The 19,608-nt window shown below is 42.2% G+C and overlaps 1 protein-coding gene across 7 annotated transcripts in view; it reads left to right on the top strand.

The window, feature by feature from the left end:
* Positions 1-417: 417 nt before the first annotated feature.
* The window catches only part of PHAF1 (phagophore assembly factor 1), a 48,359-nt gene continuing 29,168 nt past the window's right edge, over positions 418-19,608 (top strand). For 2 of the 7 annotated variants that reach the window (XR_014713758.1, XM_084644664.1), the window contains exons 1-4: positions 516-697; positions 2,088-2,219; positions 8,163-8,245; positions 13,166-13,249. Coding sequence is in view for 6 of the 7 variants with exons in the window: in XM_084644664.1 (XP_084500790.1) it covers positions 2,156-2,219; positions 8,163-8,245; positions 13,166-13,249 (231 nt within the window). In the remaining variant the exon portion in view is untranslated. Of the gene's footprint in view, positions 489-514; positions 698-1,127; positions 1,181-2,087; positions 2,220-8,162; positions 8,246-13,165; positions 13,250-19,608 lie in introns of those variants that run through there. The other 5 variants (XM_084644665.1, XM_084644668.1, XM_084644669.1 and 2 more) reach the window with 5 other exon arrangements.

Raw genomic sequence — 19,608 nt, forward strand, 5'->3', positions numbered from 1 at the left:
AGGTGCTGTCCCCAATCCCCTACCATACTACCATGACACCCTCCTTGGTCCAACCATCCCCAAAGAGGGGACATGGTTCCCCCTCTCACCTGCTGGTATTGGAGGGGTCAGGCCCCCTTTCTCTGTTAGCCCCACAACGCCTTGTTTCCCCTTGTCCCTGCCTCTTTTGCCCCACCTTATCCCAGCCTTGCCTGCCCCTGCCCCTAGTGGTTCCCCTGGTTTGGGGGCACAGCCCCCAGTGGGTGCCTAGGCTAGGTGAGTTGGCCAAGGCTCCACAGGGCATCTGTGGCACAGGCGGGACTCGAACCCAGTGCTCCCCAGCTCCAGAGGCGGGCCCTAACCCCCGGCCTCGCGCCTCTCGCCCGCGCGCGCGCGCGCGCACACGCCCGCGAGCGCCAGGCCCCCGCCCCCTCGCCCCGGCCCCGCCCACCCGGGGCGGTCTCGCCTGACGGCCGTTGCAAAGGACTTTTTCAGCAGCCGCAAGTGAGGTGAGTCGTGGCCCTTCGGGGCGGGAGGGAGGAAGTGTTATTGCCCCGGCGGGGGCGCCCTCCACCCTCGCGCACACAGCTGCGGCGGGGGGGGGGGGGCCGGTCCCCCTTTCTCGGAGCGGGATGAGCGTGGCGGGGGGGCCCAGAGCCGCTGTCCCCCGGGTCTTGGCCCCGGTGTGAGGCTCTCCCGGGCGCTGCTATAGCGGGCGGTGAGGCCCGGGAGGGGGCTGGCGTGGAGCGGGGGGGGCGGGGTGACTGTGTGTCGGGCCGACGTTTCTGTGGCCGTAGCCCCAGAAGCCCAAAGCCGGCTGGGCACCGTTCAGACGGTCCTAGCCCCAAAGCGCTGACCGTGTAAGAGGGGGTGGGTCGTGGCCCTGCTTTCGGGGCGCCCCATGAAGCATTGGGGGAAGGCTCTTCTCCCGTGGCAAGGGCCCGCCAGGGGCGTGGAGGGTGCCAGGAAGGACTCTGGGGAGGGGGCAGGCAGAAGGATCAGCAGGGTGGCCTTAAAACTGGGGGCTTGCACTCTGTGGGAGCCCTGTGGTTTGGCTACGATTCAGCGGTGGATTTCTTCTCCTCCTTCCAGCAAAACCAGAAGGAATGAGACAGCCCAGCTTTTCTCACGGCTTTTATCTGTGAATTTCTTATGAACATCATTGTAGTATCTGTTGTTTAATAGCTAAAAAGTGTCATAGGTATGTAAGGCACTCTAGGGAAATAAAAATACTGTCCAAACAGTCCTATCCCCAACAGCTTTCAATCTAAGGGTATGTCCACATTACAGTGCTTCAGGGTAGATGCTTCCTGTCAGTGGAAGGGGGTTTTCTGTGGATATAGATAATCCACCTCTCTGAGGCATGTTCGAGACGACACAGTTAGGCTACCGTAAGGCAGTTTAGGTCGAACTAACTCTCTGCGCGTCTACACTAAAACATAGCTCCCAGTGATATAACTCGCCCGCTACACTGACTTAATAACTCCACCTCCATGGGAGGCGTAATGATTAAGTCGCTGTAGTTAGAGCGATACAGCTTCCGTGTAGACACTGTGTTGCTTACATCGAGTGTTGCTGCCTTTCAGAAATCATCTCACAATGCCCCACGCTAGCAGCTAAATTGGTGCAAGCGCTTCTGGTGAGGACATGGGCCGCTGATGAGCATAGTGTGGATGTATAAAACCAATTCAATTACTGCAGTGGCTGTATGTTGATGTAACTTAGGTCAACTTAATTTTGTAGTGTAGACTTGCCCTGAAAGGGAATAACTAAATAGACAGAATAATTCCATCAACCTAGCTGCATCTACAAGGGAGGTTAGGTTGACCTAACTGCATTGCTGGGGGCACAGTTTTTCACATCCCTGATTGATGTAGCTAAGTCAACCTAAGTTTTAGGTGTAGACCAGGCCTTAGCTACACTTGCATGGGGTCTGGTGACAACAGACAAAGGAGGGAATGGAATAAGATCACAAAGAAGACACAAAGCCAGCCATGAGCAGTGATTTCTCCATCAGAGTTTGGAGGGGGATAATTGCATGTTGTTTTGGGTTGTTCCCTGAGAGTCAGATGAGGATTGTAAATTAGGTGTTTTTTGTCGTGTGCCAGCACAGGTCCAGCTGCAGTAACGTTGTGATCTGCTGTGTGACTACTGGGCCGATACTCTGGCAGAGCCAATGCTAGATCTGGAAGTGGTTCCCGAGCGATCTCTTGGGAATGAACAATGGGAATTCACCTTGGGTAAGTCCTGTGCTTGGCACTTGCCTTGTCATCACATTTTTCCATGCTGTAGTAGTGATGGCCAGAGGTTTCCCTAATGCTTCTAGCATTATTCTGAATTACTGAAGACGGAATTCCTCAAGACTTTTTTTTTCTCCTTTGTTTTTGGCAGTTATTTTAAAAAGGCAAAGTAATGCTAACTTTTATATAATACTGAGAATGTTAATGTATATATGTAAGAATACTTCATGTTTGTTTTTAAGGGTGCTCTTAGACTGACTGATGTTTTATTTATCATCTGCGTTTCCTTATATTCATAATTCCTCCAAAGCCTCTTGTTGCTATTTTGGACCAGTCATTTTGAGTAACACCCAGAGGAGGTGTCCTAGATATACTGATCATAGTCTGGGTAACGTCAATCAAGTGACATCAGCCTGCTCAAAAACTTACTAATACTTTGCATTTATAGAGTGATTTTTGTACAAGGATCACTAAGCAATTTACAAATACTATTTAAACATCATGACATCCTCATTGGGGTAACTGAATTGTGGCATTTCCATTTTACCAATGAGGAAACAGAGTTTAAATTACTTGCCCAAGGTCACATAATAAGCCTTTCTCCTTCCAGGGGTTCTATACAGTCTTCCTTAGACCACATTTCTTTGGTAGATTCCTCTTCCCTTCCCCCCAGCAGTGTATCAGAGAGAACTCTTACAACCAATCCAAATTTAGTTGATGGTGTTCAGAACCAATTCGAGGCACTTAAGTGTAGCGGTAGATTTTTATATGTTATGGGTCCTCCTACAAATGATTGATTCTTCCGACCTATATTTTAATAATAAGCAATCAGCATTTAAACATTACTACAGTTTGTCCTAATTGTAAAGCAGTTATGAGGTTATTCTAGCGGGGGTTAGGAATTTCTGCACCATACTGCTTTGCCCGGAATTTCCCAATATTGCTGGTTCTGAACCACTGGGGTAACAATGGTGGGAGTACTGGTAAAGAGAGTTGCAGATGGGAGCCAGCGTTTTCGGCACCATTTTTAATCTAAACAGTGCAGAAGCTGTTGTTTCAGACATGAACTGATAAGCGGAAAAGGTTTTGGTTTCATGTCTATATTAGGCAATTGTCTTTTCGATAAGCAGCTCTCAAATGGGTATATTATGGTTATGGTAGCAGCAGTGCAGTTAAGCCCGTTCAAAGCCACAATTGCCTCTCAATACACTGTCTTTCTGAACTGTTCTTGAAAGCTGACATTTTCCATGCTTATTCTTAATCCAAAGAGTGAAGTTCTTTTTTTATAAAGTTTCATAAAATTCTGCTTGACCATTTGAAGTCACTAGTATATAGGGTGAGGGGAAGAAAAGATGTAGACAATATTTGTTTTTTGCTCTACTAAGTCAAAAGCTAATTCATTTTGGCTCTAATCTGGCAAAGACTTATGCGTATGTTTAATTTTATGAGTTGTGAATAGACCTACATTGCATAAAGTGTGTGTAATTTTTTGCGGTTTGTGAACCTTGAAAAGCTCAAAGATTTGGCGTATACTTAGCTTTCAGTTTGCAAGGCTTGAATTCCTACATCTGAAAACTAGCAGCTTGTGCAGTATTTCACCGTTTACTATTTTAATTGTACAATTAATTTGATTAACCGAATATTTGTATATCCAAATAGTCACTGAAATAAATGCATTTACACACACAGTTCAGGGTGGTTACATGTATTGCAGTGGTCTCCAACTTTTTTATGCCCAAGATCACTTTTTGAATTTAAGGGCAACCCAGGATCTACCCCGCCCCTTCCCCAAAGCCCAGTCACGCTCACTCCATCCCCTCCACTCTCTGTCACTTGCTCTCCTGCACCTTCACCCACTTTCACCGGGCTGGGGTAAGTGGTTGGGGTTCAGGATGGGGTGTGGGCTCTGGACTGGGGCTGAGGGGTTCGCAGTGGGGGAGCAGGCTCTGGGCTGAGCCTGGGGCAGGGGGTTTGGGGTATAGGAGGTTTGGGGTGAGGGGGTGCAAGCTCTGGGAGGGAGTTCGGGTGCAGGAGGGGGCTCTGGACTGGGGCAGAGTGTTGAGGTGCAGGAGGGGGTATGGGGTGCTGGCTCCGGGCCGGTGCTCAGGGCTGGGGCTTGGGGTGCAGCCTCCCTCCGGGCAGCCACTTACCTTGGGCGCCTCCCAGTTGGCAGCGCAGCAAGGCTAAGGCAGGCTTCCTGCCTACCCCGGCCCCACGCCACTCCCGGAAGGGGCCAGCGCGCCCCTGGGGGTGCGTGGGGGGACACACGGTTCTGCGTGTTGCCCCTGTCTGCAAGCACCGCCCCCACAGCTCCCAGTGGCCACAGCTCCCCGTTCCCGGCAAGTGGGAGCTACGGGGGCAGTGCTTGCAGGCAGGAGCAGCGCGCGGAGGGAGACCCCTGTCCCCAGCCTGGGGCCATGCTGGCTGCTTCCGGGAGTGGCATGGGGCAGGGGCTGGCAGGGAGCCTGCCTTAGCGGCTGCCCTGCTGCACCACTGGAGATCAGGATCGACTGGGAGATCATCTAGGATCGACCGGTTGGTGACCACTGATGTATTGTATACCTGAAAATACAGAAATAAACTTGTCCTGCGTTTAATTCATTGTGCAACAATTTGAATCTTATCAAGAAGTAAATACATGGCTGTCATCTTCAGGTTAGTTACGTGCTACGTATTCTGACTAAGACTCTCCTTGTTGGAGCTTAGATATCAGTGCTCTCGCTATACTAATAACCTGTTGGTATAGCGAGCTCACTGCTGGTTCAGCCTTGCCTAACTTAACTGATCTTTCTGTGTTTGTATTATCTGAAGTTCAATAAAAGCTACTTGAAAATAGTTATCAACACTGCACAGGTTTATTTCCGTGTGTGGGCACTCATTGTTTTTCTTTCATTTATAAAAAATAAACAAGCGCAAGGAAATAAAATGCAAACAAACCTGCTAATGCCACCTTAAAGTTAAGATTACATATACATGCACACACAACAGGAAATTCATAGTTATATTTCCTAGTTTAAACATAGCTCTGTCATATGAATGTGTAATATATAATTAGTGTGGCCAGGTAGGTTAGAATAGGGGACTAATTGGCAGTCAAGACACTTAAGCTCTGTCTGCTTTGGGGATATCTTGTGAAATTTCCCACTGTTGCTAAAAATTGTTTCGGTTCCACCAGTTGGAGCAATGTTGGGACCCCTACTGTAAACGGATTGCTGGCTGCTCCTGATATTTTGAGCACCATGTTGTCTTTACCCGTTCTGGGCAAAATTAGATTACGTGGTTCTTCAAATGCTGATGACTTGTGCTCTGCGTGTTAAACCATAGTGGAGATGATTAGTGTGAGATGTCTACACAATTTTCCTGGTGTACACAAGACCTTGGATTCTGTTCCTGGGTGTACTGCATATAATAGTACCATATTGTCATCAACTTTCTATTTGATATACTTTACAAAAATTTACTTACATTTCTCTTGCTTTTGTTATACTTCCTTTCCCTTCTTAGTTTCACTCATGTATTTTCTATCAGTCATGGTGCATCTTTTCCTACATTGACCTCAGTGGCTGTTTCCGCTTGTTATCTTTGCTTTCCCTCCCCGCACCTCACCTCCCCACACACAGAGGTGGGGCTTAGAAACTTCTTCCCACTCTACCCCCCCATATAACTTACTAATTTTTAGTGCATTAAGTGTTGGAAAACCTTATTTGTTCCATGCAAGGACTGATTATGCAGCCTCTTCAGCACACCCAGCCTCTGATGATCATAGGAGAGAGCATGAAGTTTGGAGATCAATCTGAGTATCACACACAGCAGCTGAGAGCACTGCCACTGTGGGTCAGCTTGTCTGTTCTTATTTAAAATAATTTAAAAATGAGTAAGTATTTCTTTCTCTATCTCCTGGGAGTAAAATCTGTCATTTATGAAGAAATTTGTTCTTCTCACTGACATGTACTCCTGGGAACAACTTTATATCCAGTACTTACATTTGATCAGTCATCTTCAAATTTGCCTATTCTGGAGAATCTTGCACCCATAATTCTCCACCAGTGAAAGCAGCAGTGGGGAGAGGACTGAAGGAAAGGGTTTGACAACACAGTGGTAAAAATGTCTGCATCACATCTCTGCTACAGCTTCCACTATTGCTATGGTGGAACTGTCCTGGCAACAAATTACAGTAGAACTTCAGAGTTACGAACACTGGAGTTACAAACTGACCGGTCAACCGCACACCTCATTTGGAACTGCAAGTACACAATCAGGAGCAGCAGAGACAGAGGGGAAAAAAAGGCAAATGCATTAAAGTACTGTGTTAAATGTAAACTACTAAAAAAATAAAGGGAAAGTTTTTGAAAAAAGGTTTGACAATGTAAGGAAACTGTTTCTGTGCTTGTTTCATTTAAATTAAGATGATTAAAAGCACAATTTTTCTTCTGCATAGTGGAGTTTCAAAGTTGTGTTAAGTCAGTGTTCAGCTATAGCTTTTGAAAGAACAACCATAACCTTTTGTTCAGAGTTACAAACATTTCAGAGTTACGAACAACCTCCATTCCCGAGGGGTTCATAACTCTGAGGTTCTACTGTAGATGTAGCTTTTTTTCTAATATAGACAAGTTCTCATCTCTTGTTTTAGGGGTTGATGTTACATAGCTGATTCTATACAGAGAATAGAGCCTTACTTAAATTTAAGATGTAACTTATATCCGTCAATTAAAAATTTACATTTCATAGAATATCAGGGTTGGAAGGAACCTTAGGAGATCATCTAGTCCAATCCCCTGCTCAAAGCAGGACCAGTCCGCAATGTTTGCCCCAGATCCCTAAATGGCCCCCTCAAAGATTGAACTCACACTCCTGGGTTTAGCAGGCCAATGCTCAAACCACTGAGCTATCCCTCCCCCTAAAAGCTCTCTGTGCCCACATGCCGTGATATCACTGTCAAAGTAATGCCATGACTCGGATTCGAACCGAGGTTGCTGTGGCCATAACGCAGAGTACTAACCACTATACGAGCTACTGGGGCCCTATTATAATATAAGAGATAATCTGACCAAAATAGCACATACCATCGTATATTTTTCTGAATAGGGACACTTTGCTTTATTTAAAATTTAAAAATTAGAAATAAGAAAATAATTTAGAAAGGCAAGGAGCTAAAATAAATAACAAATCAGAACTATAAAAGCTAAAATGACATGTAGCAATCAATTACATTTCCGTATGGGTTTATAAGCTTTTTTTAGCTGCCAAATCGTGATATTGGAACCAGGAATATATGTGCAACTTGTTTACACATGATCACATTTCATTAAAAGATACAAAAAAAGTTTTGACCACATTGCTGAAGGGGAGCTGATGCTACACTATTCTCTATGTAGTATCGACTGTGTAACATCAACTGTGAAAACAAGAGATTATTTAGTTTAAAGTCTGTAATGAGCTTTGTTAGAAACTGAATTGCAGCAGGCTCTTACCATTAAACCACATACTTAGCTTAACTTGCATACCTTACTTGACTCTGCAAAAAGAGTTTATTTTAGAAATAATGGTGTGTAATGGGCTTTGGATCAGGCCCTTAGACACATTATTGGAGAATTAAATCCACCAATAAAGGTGATTCAAATAGAAAACTACTGTAAACATGTAAGAAAAACGTGGACTGCATAAACTTTGGCTTTTTATTTTCCCTTTGTTGGAGATAATCGGTCTGTATTTTTTGAGTAAAAGAACTTTGTTGCTTGGTGGATAAGCACAGACCTTTCTGTTCCAGAAACACTGCTGAGGTCACAAGTGAAGTAGGCTTTTGTTATTGTTTGCAAATCCTTATGTTGCAACTTACTACTTTTAGGTGATGAGCCAATTTTACCTCACCTTTAACCTGCCTGTTGGCCTAATTTATTATCTGTGTGGACAAATTAGAGAAATATGACTTGTGTTTATTTACAGGAATGCCATTGGCTCAAGCTGTAGCAATTCTTCAGAAACACTGTCGTATTATCAAAAACGTCCAGGTTCTCTACAGTGAGCAGGTGAGTAGAGAATGACCAGGCCAGGTTGTTAAAGTAATAATTTTGTGATAACTAAGCAATAAGATACTAAGGTGTGTCAATGTTGTGTAATGCTACACGCTGTGTATTGTTTAGCCACGTGTTGTGGCTGTTGTCTAATATCACTCATCCTGAAGAGTGTGGCTTTTAAAAGTGGCTAGTTAAATATTGTGTGTTTTTTTGAATAACTCTTTGTGGAGGGTAATCAAAATATTTTATCAGCTCCTAGGATTCGTTGTTATGGCATGATATTGCTATAGCTTGGCATTTTCAGGCACCAATCAAGCTTTCTTTGGTGAATGCTACTTTTTTATGTTGACATGTTTTAGTCGGATGGGGAGCTCTGGAAAATAGTGTGTTGAGAAAGGGGAGTGTATTGCTAAGGTTGCTATACTGAGTAGTTCTGACTCTCTTGATATAAAAGGATTTAAACAAGTAACGGCGGTTTTGAAACTAAGTTTAGTTTTTATAGTATAGGAAAGGACTTCTGCAGCTCTGCTCTTTAAATAGCTGGGCAGTGATCGTCCGGTCTTTTTGCATTGTTTCTGTCAAGTGTTGTAATATTTTGTAATGGTGAGATGCTTCTCACTTTCTCCATTCCTGTCTGATGCAATGATGATGAGCCCATTGGAAATGCTGCTCCTGCTCTTCTGTGCATCAGCAGTTCTGCTTGCAAAAGCAGATGCAGTAATTTAAAACACCTAGATGTCTTAATCATGCTTTTGCACTATTTAAACATTATCCAGTGTTACATTAGTTGCTATGCTTTTGATGTGCCTCCCGCTTTGTATGCTGGAGGCAAAATCTATTAACTAGGTGCAATAAAATACATTTTTGAACTTCTCTAGTTTTGGGGGGAGTGTGAGGAAGGGAGGTGGGGATACCAAATACCCTGAAAATACATATGAGTTGCCAGTTCTCAGCTACAATAAGCTTGTAATGCGTCCTGTTGTTTTTAGGAAGCAGGAGATTAGAAGACTTTTTCACATTGTCCTTAACTAAATCTGTTACAATTTGAATTTGTATCAACAATCTAAAGATTGAGCAAGAGATCCTCTGATATATGGGTACAAAAATAATCAAGGAAGAATCCTGACTGTTTGGTTTACTGCCAGATACATATCTCATTAATTAAATTACTTTTATCCCTTTTTTTCCTTTCCAGCTAATATAGATTTATGGCTTTCATAATGGCAACATATTTACTTTGCAAATTAGAAATGTAGCCCATTACAAATAATACACTATACCGTCTGTAGGAGAGTGGTTAGTAACAGCAGTAGTTTGTGTCCCACAGTTTCTCAACCCCAGTCAGTACAGTGCACTGCAGAATATCTTCTGGTTTATTTAGAAGAATAATGTGATCCTTGTTTCATTCTATGATGTGGTGTAATAGAAGCTTGAGCTTTGTGCTTTTACAAAGCTTATCCTGAGACTGACCAGGGATCTTTCCTCAAAGACCTTTGTTCATCTTCACTCCTCAAATGATCATAAATATAGAAATGTCTTTATTGTATCATGTTGCCTGAAGGAAAATGTTTGATAGGTACAGTACCAAAGATAAAGATATTTTGAGCATTGGGAGTGGTGCTAAACACCTGGGTTTAGATTATAACCACTCCATACTAAGTCCTACAACTGACTGCATGTGGACTCAACCTTGTCTTGAGGCAGATCCTCCTTGATTTCAGTGGGGCCTCATGGGTGCAGGGATCTGCTGGTGCGGTCACTTGGTTTCAGGGCCCTAATGAAGTGTCTCTTTTATGTTGTCTGGTCAAAAAGAGTTATGTTCAATTTAAACATTGAGAATAACTCATCTTCCCCATGACTTTTTTTAAAACGTATGTTTAAACAATAGAACATAATAGCTTAAAATATTTGAGCATCTAGGCCAGGGGTGGCCAACCTGAGCCTGAGAGGGAGCCAGAATTTACCAATGTACATTGCCAAAGAGCCACAGTAATACGACAGCAGACCCTCCATCATCTCTTCCCCCCCCCCAGCTCCCAGCACCTCCCACTCACTGGCAGCCCCACGGATCACCCTCCTCCAGCTGTTTCGTGGCATGCAGGAGGCTGCGGGGGGGAGGAGTGAGGGCATGACAGGCTCAGTGGAGGGGGCAGGAAGGGGTGGGGTGGGGGCAGGGCCTGTGGCACAGCCAGGGGTTGAGCAGTGAGCACCCCGCAGCACATTGGAAAGTTAGCGTCTGTAGCTCCAGCCCCAGAGTTGGGGCCTATACAAGGAGCCGCGTATTAACTTCTGAAGAGCCCCATGTGGCTCCAGAGCCCCAGGTTGGCCACCCCTGATCTGGACTACTATCCTGAAACTCCCAAGAGCATGTGTTAATTCTTTAAAAACTTATCTAAAAAGACTTCTCAAATTCAGCCAGCTCTGTTCATATTAAGGGTCTGATCTTAACATACGTGGAAAGCCTGAAATGCAGCAGGAAAGCTTTATGAACCTGTCTCTGAAACTGTAAATTGAGGACAAAGCTTAATTCTGGGATTTTCTGTCATACTTAGTGTGATTTTTAGTACTCAAAATGAAACTTAGAGTACTGAAAGTCACATTAATTTAACTTGTGTCTCCCAAGTTTCTTTCTCCTGGCCATAAAATCTGCCAGAAGGGAAGATGAGCTGCAGGCTGTGGTAATTACCAAGCCTTCTCTCAGCTCTTTGTTTTCCTTCGTTAATAATGTTTTCAACTTTCACACTAATCCTGAATTAAATTTTTAAACATCCTGCCTAGAACCTTAGAACTCAATTTGCTTAATCTCCTGGATATGAGCTACTAAAATCAGTATAATGCAGAGCCCATCACATATATTCAGGAAAGTTATTTAGTATGTCTTCATCATTACACAGTGGATGTTCTTAACTCTGTGCGTAAGCTCTCTGAATTAATTTTCTAAGGCATCAGAAAGGACTATCGGTGCCAGCATTAGAGTCATTCTCTTGATGTATGACATGCTTAAGTACCTCCTAATTCTAGACAACATTGCACATTTGCATGTTTACTTTCTGCTAGCTACCTTATTGCTTGGGTAGAACTTAACTGGTTTTCTTTAAGGGTGGATGAGATGCTTTGTATGGAGTGGTTATAATCTAAACACAAATGTGTTTAGCACCATTCCCAGTGCTCAAAATATCTTTATCTTTGGTACTGTACCTGTTAAAAAATTTCCCTCAGGAAACATGATACTATAAAGACATTTCTATGTTTATTATCATTTGAGGACTGAAGAGCAAGAATGCTTGCTGTTGGAGTTTCTGATGGCATTCCCGAGTCTGTCTCTCCCCCTCTCATGCTAAAGTATTTACCATTTCCCCCTCTCATAGTTAAAGGGGCATTGTCAGTTGATTAAAGGCCCCCAAATGTTCTTTCCATAAAGGAAAACAAATCCTCTGTGGCATTTCTGGAGAGAGTACTTTTGTGTATTGTTATAGTAGCAGTTAAAACAAATCACAGGGAAAATGTACAGTACATACAATATTTCAAACCACCTTTGGTCTAACTACAAAACAATCATGGAATAAACCGCTTTTATTTTGCACCTTCGACTTTCTTTTATTTAAAAAGTGGATTAGATAGGAGCCTGGATTAAATAGTCAAAGGGATTTAAAATCATCTTGTTCTGAGGTCCAGGATTCGGTCTATTCAGTTGTGGACCTATGGCAGTTTTCAGGTTAGGTTACAAGATATCAATCAGGGATAGCAATGAAAGTGCTTTCCTGAAGTTTTTCAGTGGCATAAAGCATCTATTCTCAGTTGTTCATGAGAAATCTGTCTTTAAAACTATGAAATTCTGATGTATAGAAAACATTACTTATATTTTACAAAAATAGTATTGATTTCTCTCATCTGGAGGCCTGTACAGTTGGCTTACTTTAATTATTGAATCTGACTAAAAATCATAGATATACTGTGGATATAGCTCTCCCTTCTGCTGCCATTACAATCTGTTCATGTTAGGTCAACTTCTCATAGTACTGTCCCCACATTTGAGTTCCTCCAGAGGGGCAGGATTCACAGCAAGACTTATGGTGCTGTGCATTATCTTAGGTTGTGAATTCTAGTGTTGTTGGCTGCCTTTGCCTATCTACCAACCTTCTCCCCTGCAGGGAAAAGTTGGAAAGGTGGGTTTCATTGTGTGTGTGTGGGAATGGGGGGTATGTGGTCAGACTGGCTGTGCTAGAGGCAAATTACTGAATATGCCTGGACTCTGTTGGCAGTAGAGAACTGCTACCAAGGTATGCCACTGAAAATAGAGACAGCCTTAGAGTCTGATCCAAAACTCGTTGAACCCAGTCAAATATCTGTTCACTTCAGTGGGCTTTTGTTTAGGCCCCTAGTTATTATGACTCACAATAACTAGGGAAACCTAAATTTGCAGCATAAGGGTCTGAAATATTCCATTTAGAACCTTACCCAGACTGGTTATGATATTCTTTGATATTTGAAGTGCATACCACTTTCTTAAGTACAATATGTAATCGTTGCTGAGGAGAGGCTCTTCAGTTTTCTCTTCATAAGATGGGCCCACCAGTGCTGAGTGCAACAAACTCTTCTACATGATGTGTTCCAATTTTTCACTCTAAGCCTGAAATGTCAGTTTCAGTTGCCCTTTTTTCATTTGTAAAAGCAGCAAGAAAGCTATATTCCTACTTGGTTGTGAGTTCATGCAAGGTGTGAACTTATCAACACCACTTATGTTTCATTCAGTAGGAAAACTGAAGGGGGTTTGCCACATGTACTTTGGTTTAGGCGTATACATAGAACAAAACAATTGGTTGCCATGCCAATTGAATTGACCATTTGGAAAAAATATTTTTCTTTGGTTTTTATATATGTGGCAATAATCAGCTTTTTATCTAAATGATTCTACTGTTTTTGTTTTTACAGTCTCCTCTTAGCCATGACCTCATCCTTAACCTGACTCAGGACGGAATCAAACTGCTGTTTGATGCTTTCAATCAGAGACTTAAGGTAAAAAAAAAAGTCATTAGGATAGATTCTAACCTATTCTTACAATTAGTTAAGTTAACAAATCCTTTTATTTTTACATCATGTTTATATGCCTACTTTAACACACTTTTGCAGTATAAGACTATTGCTGTGTTTCAATGGTCAAACTGTTTGTAAATAGAGAATATTTTAATATTTTGAAATATATTGGGCATTTTCAAGAGTGATCCAGTGATCCAAATGTGACCTCTCTTCTCTACTCTGTTCCAAATTGGGTCATATGCTAAAAATGGCTGAGATCAGATCCTGCATTATTGCAATCTGTGTGGATGTATGGTGGTGTTGGGGTTTTTCCATTTACCCTTTTATTTTTTGCTTCCATTTTATCCATATAAACATTTATTTATCCCCTAATTATTGCTTTCAGCTGAACTAAGTTCACGGTATACTCATGTAGCCACTAGTACACCTGTAGTCGTGTGGCATCTCAGAAGACCAAATTCAAATAAACAGGTACTCCTCCATGGAGTTCAGCTTACACTGAATTGGCATTTGTACCAAAGACTGAGATCATCAGCCCAACAATGCTCCCAGCAGTATCCATTAAGTGATGCTGGTCTCAGTGCTGTGCATCTCCCACGAATGCTTTGCAGTTTCATCACATTTACAAGAAGATAGGCTGGTTACAACTAGCCTACTCATAGAATTTAGGAGAAACAAAGAAAATGCTTCTCTTGAGGTGACATGGTTCAGCCAAGCAAATAGACAAGTAAAGGTGTGCGACTCTGTAGAGATTTGATTAGGTTATTACAAAATTAAAACACCTTAGCTGTGTATTGGTTGTAGGATACGGAGCCTTCCACTGAGTCACCAGTTCAAGTTCTGGCCCAAATTTTGACCAGCAGTCAGTGTTGGCCATTCAGTAGTCTTTCTGAAACAACTTTGTGACACCCTACCACATCCTGTTTCTAGTGGACAAGGTGTGATGTGACAGAAAACCCCTACCCATCTGGCACAAATTGACGTGCTACTTGGCATCACCTGTACAAAAGAGAAGTACTGTGTGAACATGATTAGTTAATCTACACTGTCAACCCTGACAGTGGTTTCTCCAGGAGAGGGTGCCTTACATCACCCTTCCAAACCACGATTAAGGGAGATATATGGCACGGGTTCTCAACCTTTTTCTTTTTGAGCCGCCCCCCCGGCCACCCCAACATGCTATAAAAACTCCATGGCCCACCTGTGCTGCAGTAACTGGTTTTCTGCATATAAAAGCCAGGGTGGTGTTAGGGGGTAGCAAGCCTGGGGCCCCATGCCACAGGGGCCCCCAGGAAGCTACATTGCTCAGGCTTTAGCTTCAACCCCAGGTGGCGGGGCTCAGGGTCCTGGGCTTCAGCCCCAAGCAGTGGGACTTCGACTTTCTGCCCTGGGCCCCAGCAAGTCTAATGTTGGCCCTGCTTGGAGGCCTCCCTGAAACCTGCTTAAGGCCCCCTAGGGGGCCCCAGACCCTGGTTGAGAACTACTGATATATGGAACCTTGTTTTTTCTACCCTTGGCTGTACCTGTTCTGTCTATAGAGAACTGCACTCTCCAAGCTTTCAATTTAGGTTTCTCAGGAGCACAAAAATCACTTTAAAGCCACTACAGGGCTGAGGGGAGGAAGTTAATCAACTGAAATGTAAGATATTCTAATAGACTAAATATTTGTGAATTGCAGTTAATTTGGATTGTAAATTTTAACTAAATTTAAGATTTCTTTGTAGTTCAGTACCAGTATTCATTCATATATTATATAATTGTTAGATGTATACCTTAAATGTTACAAATAAGTTAATATGGGCATTTTGCAGACTAATTTTCCATTAAGAGTCAATGGAAATGAAATGAGATGTGGTCAGATATTTTTCCTTCTTCAGAATGGGCCGGACTATAGTTTATAATTGAATTGTGGAGATTTCTGTTTATGAAATCCTTCCTGTACTAATGGGATCTTGCTGTCTTTAAAACAGAAGTCTCATTGATATTCAAACAGCGGAAGTGAAGTTAGGGTTTTTAACAGGATTTTTTAAAGCTGTTTTTCTGTCAGAAGGAGCTGCATTTTCCCACAGTGGGCTGTTGCTTGACTGTAGAAACTCTCTTCAGTAGCATAATTTTTTTAAAGAAACTGAGCTTGATAAGATTGGAATAATCACTTCAAGTATACATCTCATTTCCTGCCATTTATATGAGCCTCCGAATCTCATTTCTTAATGAATAAAACAGTTCCCCCCTGCCCCCCCCCAAAAAAATCTCTCACTTCAGTTTTTGAGAGGGTGGGATCAATGTCATTTGGATATCAATTGCACATATTCAGGAGTTTCCCTTCTATTCTTCCTCACTCTTATGTGTTTAAATTATCCTCCTACAGCCCATTTGTTTAAAAATAGAAGGGTTAAACAAACTGATCTGGTTTACTGGTGCAGCAAAAATGCATTTTGGTCTCTAATCTTAGATGGTCAACAATTCTGTTGTAAATTGTGCAAACTGTACAGTTGTAAATGGATATAATAAGTATTTTGTGAAATTTAACTGATATTTATAAAGCTGCTTTGAAACATAGTCTGTGTGCGCACACATTTATTGCAGATCACTTCTTAGTGGAGTAATCAGACTTGTTTGAAGAAGAATTTGGTTTAGGTGGGGGTTATTAAAGCCTGCTGTAAAGATGGCATGATTCATTTTAGTTTCTCTATGGTTCAGAACCCAAAGTTCAGCTGTGAAACTGACAAAAATCATGTCACTTCACTCTGCTGTTACTTGAATAGTATGCAGCTATTAGAGCTGGTCATGAGGAAGATGACCATAAATAAAGGCTTCTAGAAGGTAGAATGGCAGAGTTAGGAGGCTAAGGGAATAGTGGCAATACCCATGAAATGCTTTTTGTGCCTGTGTGGGTGAGAAGAGACCCCGCTGTACCTTCCAGCAGCCAGAGGCATGCTGAGGTCTTTAAGTCTACTGCATGTATTAGCCAGAGGCTGAAATGAAGCATGGTGCTCTGGACCAAGCTTTAGGGATCGCGCTCTAGTATGAGTCCAAGTACCTTTCCCCTCTCCCCCGGCTCCCATTCATCTAGGGAAGGAGCTAGACTTCCACTATGCTGTCGTTTCCTGTTGCCTTGCAAATTCTACAAGCCCTGTAAAGTATTAAATATTTGACCTGTAAATGCTCTAAAATTCTTTTAATATTAGATTAGAGTAAATTGTGTAAACTACTGATCTTTCTCAAATGTAAGCCAAAAGCTTCTTGATTATGCAGAAATTGATCAATAATTGGGTTTGAATGCTGCTGATTACACATTTGCTTCTGTGGGCAGTGGAATAAATGCCATGATTTGTCAATAGTAGCTAAGCTAGTTTTTAAAAAGTCCTACTTTAGCCTTATGGCTTATTGCAGTGTTTCTTCAGTGGGTGTGTCTGCAGTGACTAGGAGCTTTTGTAAATTCACTGGGTATTGCTGGACTGCATAATTATCTGTAAATGTTCCAGAATAGAGCCTGTTTCCTTCTCGTTCCTGCAGTTAATAAGTGTGTGCTGGACATGAATAGATTTTGAGTTTGAATAATGAGGAGATGATTTGGTTAGGCTTGGAAGAATAGGATTTTTATCTTTCAATATGAATTTCACAATACACACACAAACCAATTAAAACATATTTCTATAAATGATAATTGAAATTTATGGATAGGCATAGTAAGAGAAATATTGCTTGAGAACTTATTGGAATTTGATATTTAAGAATATTTACTCAGTATATTTTGACATGTGATGTTGACAACTTGTGTTTTAATGGTTATAATACTTTAACTTGTTGATTCTCAGTGTCTGTCATTCAGTAATTGTTTAACTCCTCCCATAATGTGAAAACTTAAATCAATAAAAAAGAAAAACAGCTTAAAACCCATAATTTTGCCCAACTTTGAAAATTTAAGTTTATAAAAGTCAAAAGTGATTAAAATAAACATCAGTCATCCACTGAAATAATAAAAAAAAAAATTGAATTCTGTCAAGCCTACTTATGATGAATTGGCACTTTTTTGACTGCTGTCAATGCCTGGAGCTCATTTATTGAACACACTGTTCCCTTAGCTGACTGTTCTCTTTCTATGTTCTTTGATTCATCCTTTATTGTATTCCTGGATTCCATCCTTTATTGATTCCAGCACTCATAAGAAGCTTTTGAGTTTTCTCCATTCTTGGGGTTAGGCTAGATATTTTTTCCCTCACTTCCAGAGATGTCCATGTGCAAAATAAGAGTGTGTGGGGGATTTGAGAAAATGGAATTTGGAAAAAAAAAAAAATAGGACCAGTACTGACTCACAATAACCCCATTTAAATGATCTTCATTCTTAGTGAGGCATCTATTAGATCATAGCAGGAAGTCTAGAAGAGTTGAACCAAATTCTCATAATACAAAGTAGCCAGGATTTTAAGAAGCAGAACTAGGACAACTATATTAATATATAAACTTGCTTTAATGGATAGGAGAAAAACATTTGTTCATTGGGGGTTGGTTGGTTTTTTTGAAGGTGAGTTTGCCAAATAAAAATGTGTTTCGTGCTCAGTTTCTTAGTTGTCTAAAGTGCGTGGGCTTTTCCCTACATACTTGCCATTTTGCTTGAGGAAACTTTCATTTTCTTTAGAGTCAATGGTATACCATTAAACATGAAGTACTTATTATACAGGCTGTTGTGTGTAGTTTTAAATGTACATTATAGTATTTTATATGGGGATATTCGCCAAACAAATTACTAAAACAAGACTTCCTTCTTGGTTGGTGGCATTCGTATGAATTTAAAACCATGTATGTTCAGTTAATATGCAGCATTTCCTCCAGCCACAGAGGGAGTGCTTCTGTTAAAGCTTCATTAAGGATTATCCAGAGCAGCACAAGGCTCCCTGTTTTCCCCACAGCAGTTAGATACCATTCTCTCTCTTTCTTTCTGCAGCAGCTGGCACAGGAAGAAAGGTATCCAGATTTGGGAGAAAGCCTGTGGGGATGGAGGGGGCCAAGATTAATCCCTTTTTATTCACTGAAAATCTGCTTTAGGCCCAATCTAGCATCAGGACCCATTAGTGCAGATTCCTATTCCCCAAGGAGACTCATTGAGATCAACAGGAATCCATCTAGGTGCAAGAGTCTGCACTAATGTATGCAGGATCAGGCCCTCATAGTGGAGGTTCTGAAGAGATCTCTAAATTTAAACAAAAACGATATATACATAAAACAAAAATATTAAGAGTTATTATGCCTCTGGTCTGCTGTTACCCTTTTTTATGGATTGCTATTGTAAGAGTCTGTTACAGCACCGAAAGCCTTTGGATAGGCGTCTTGTGTGTTTATATCTGCCACAAATCACCTTGCTCGGTGAAAAAATGAGAGAGAAGTTTGAATATAGTGAAAGCTGTACAAGGAACCACCATTTTTAGGCATTCTGAAGAGTCCAACCCAAAGAATCTTCAAATGTATTGAAGGCACATCTGTAGCACTTCCATTAGGAGACCACCTCTCTTTGGTAACCATTTACAGTCACTCCCTTCAGAGACTGCTTAAATAAATTGCTCTGTAGATACTACTTTAGCCCCCAATCTGCCAAAATGATCCATTCATACAGACCCCCATTGAAGTCAGCAGGTTTCATGCAGATGCAAGGATCCACCCTTGCACAATCAGTTACAGGTTTTTTGGTGCTTGTTTTAGAACTGTGATAAACTCTTCACTAATTTATCTTGATTTGTTTGCAGTGTTGTTATATCTGTCTTGGTCCCAGAATATTAGAGAGACGAGGTGGGCGAGGTAATATCTTTTTGTGGACCAACTTCAGGACCTGAAGGAGAGCTCTGTGTAGCTCAAAATCTTGCCTCTTTCACCAACAGAAGCTGGTCCAAAAAAAAACTATTACCTCACCTATCTTGTGTGTCTAATCCAGTGGTGGGCAACCTGCTGTCCACACGTTGCACACGGCCCTTCAGAGTAATCCACTGGCGGGCATCTGCAGGCATGGCCGCGCGCAGCTCCCAGTGGCTGCAGTTTGCTGTTCCTGGCCAATGAGAGCTGTGGGAAGCGTCGGCCAGCACGTCCCTGCTGCCCGCGCCGCTTCCTGCAGCTCCCATTGGCCGGGAACGGTGAACTGCAGCCCCTGGGAGCTGCAGGCGGCCATGCCTGTGGACAGTCAGTGTAAACAAACTGACTGGTGGCCCGCCAGCGGATTATGCTGATGGGCTGCCGGTTGCCCACCACTGGTCTAATCTGTCTTGATTCAGTTAAAACCAAACAGATTTCCACTTGAGAAGGTGAACTTGCAGTAATAACTTTTAACTTGGGTCAGTAATCTGCCCTAA

Source organism: Lepidochelys olivacea (genome assembly GCF_965140295.1).
Source record: "Lepidochelys olivacea isolate rLepOli2 genome assembly, chromosome: 12".
Taxonomy (NCBI): domain Eukaryota; kingdom Metazoa; phylum Chordata; order Testudines; family Cheloniidae; genus Lepidochelys; species Lepidochelys olivacea.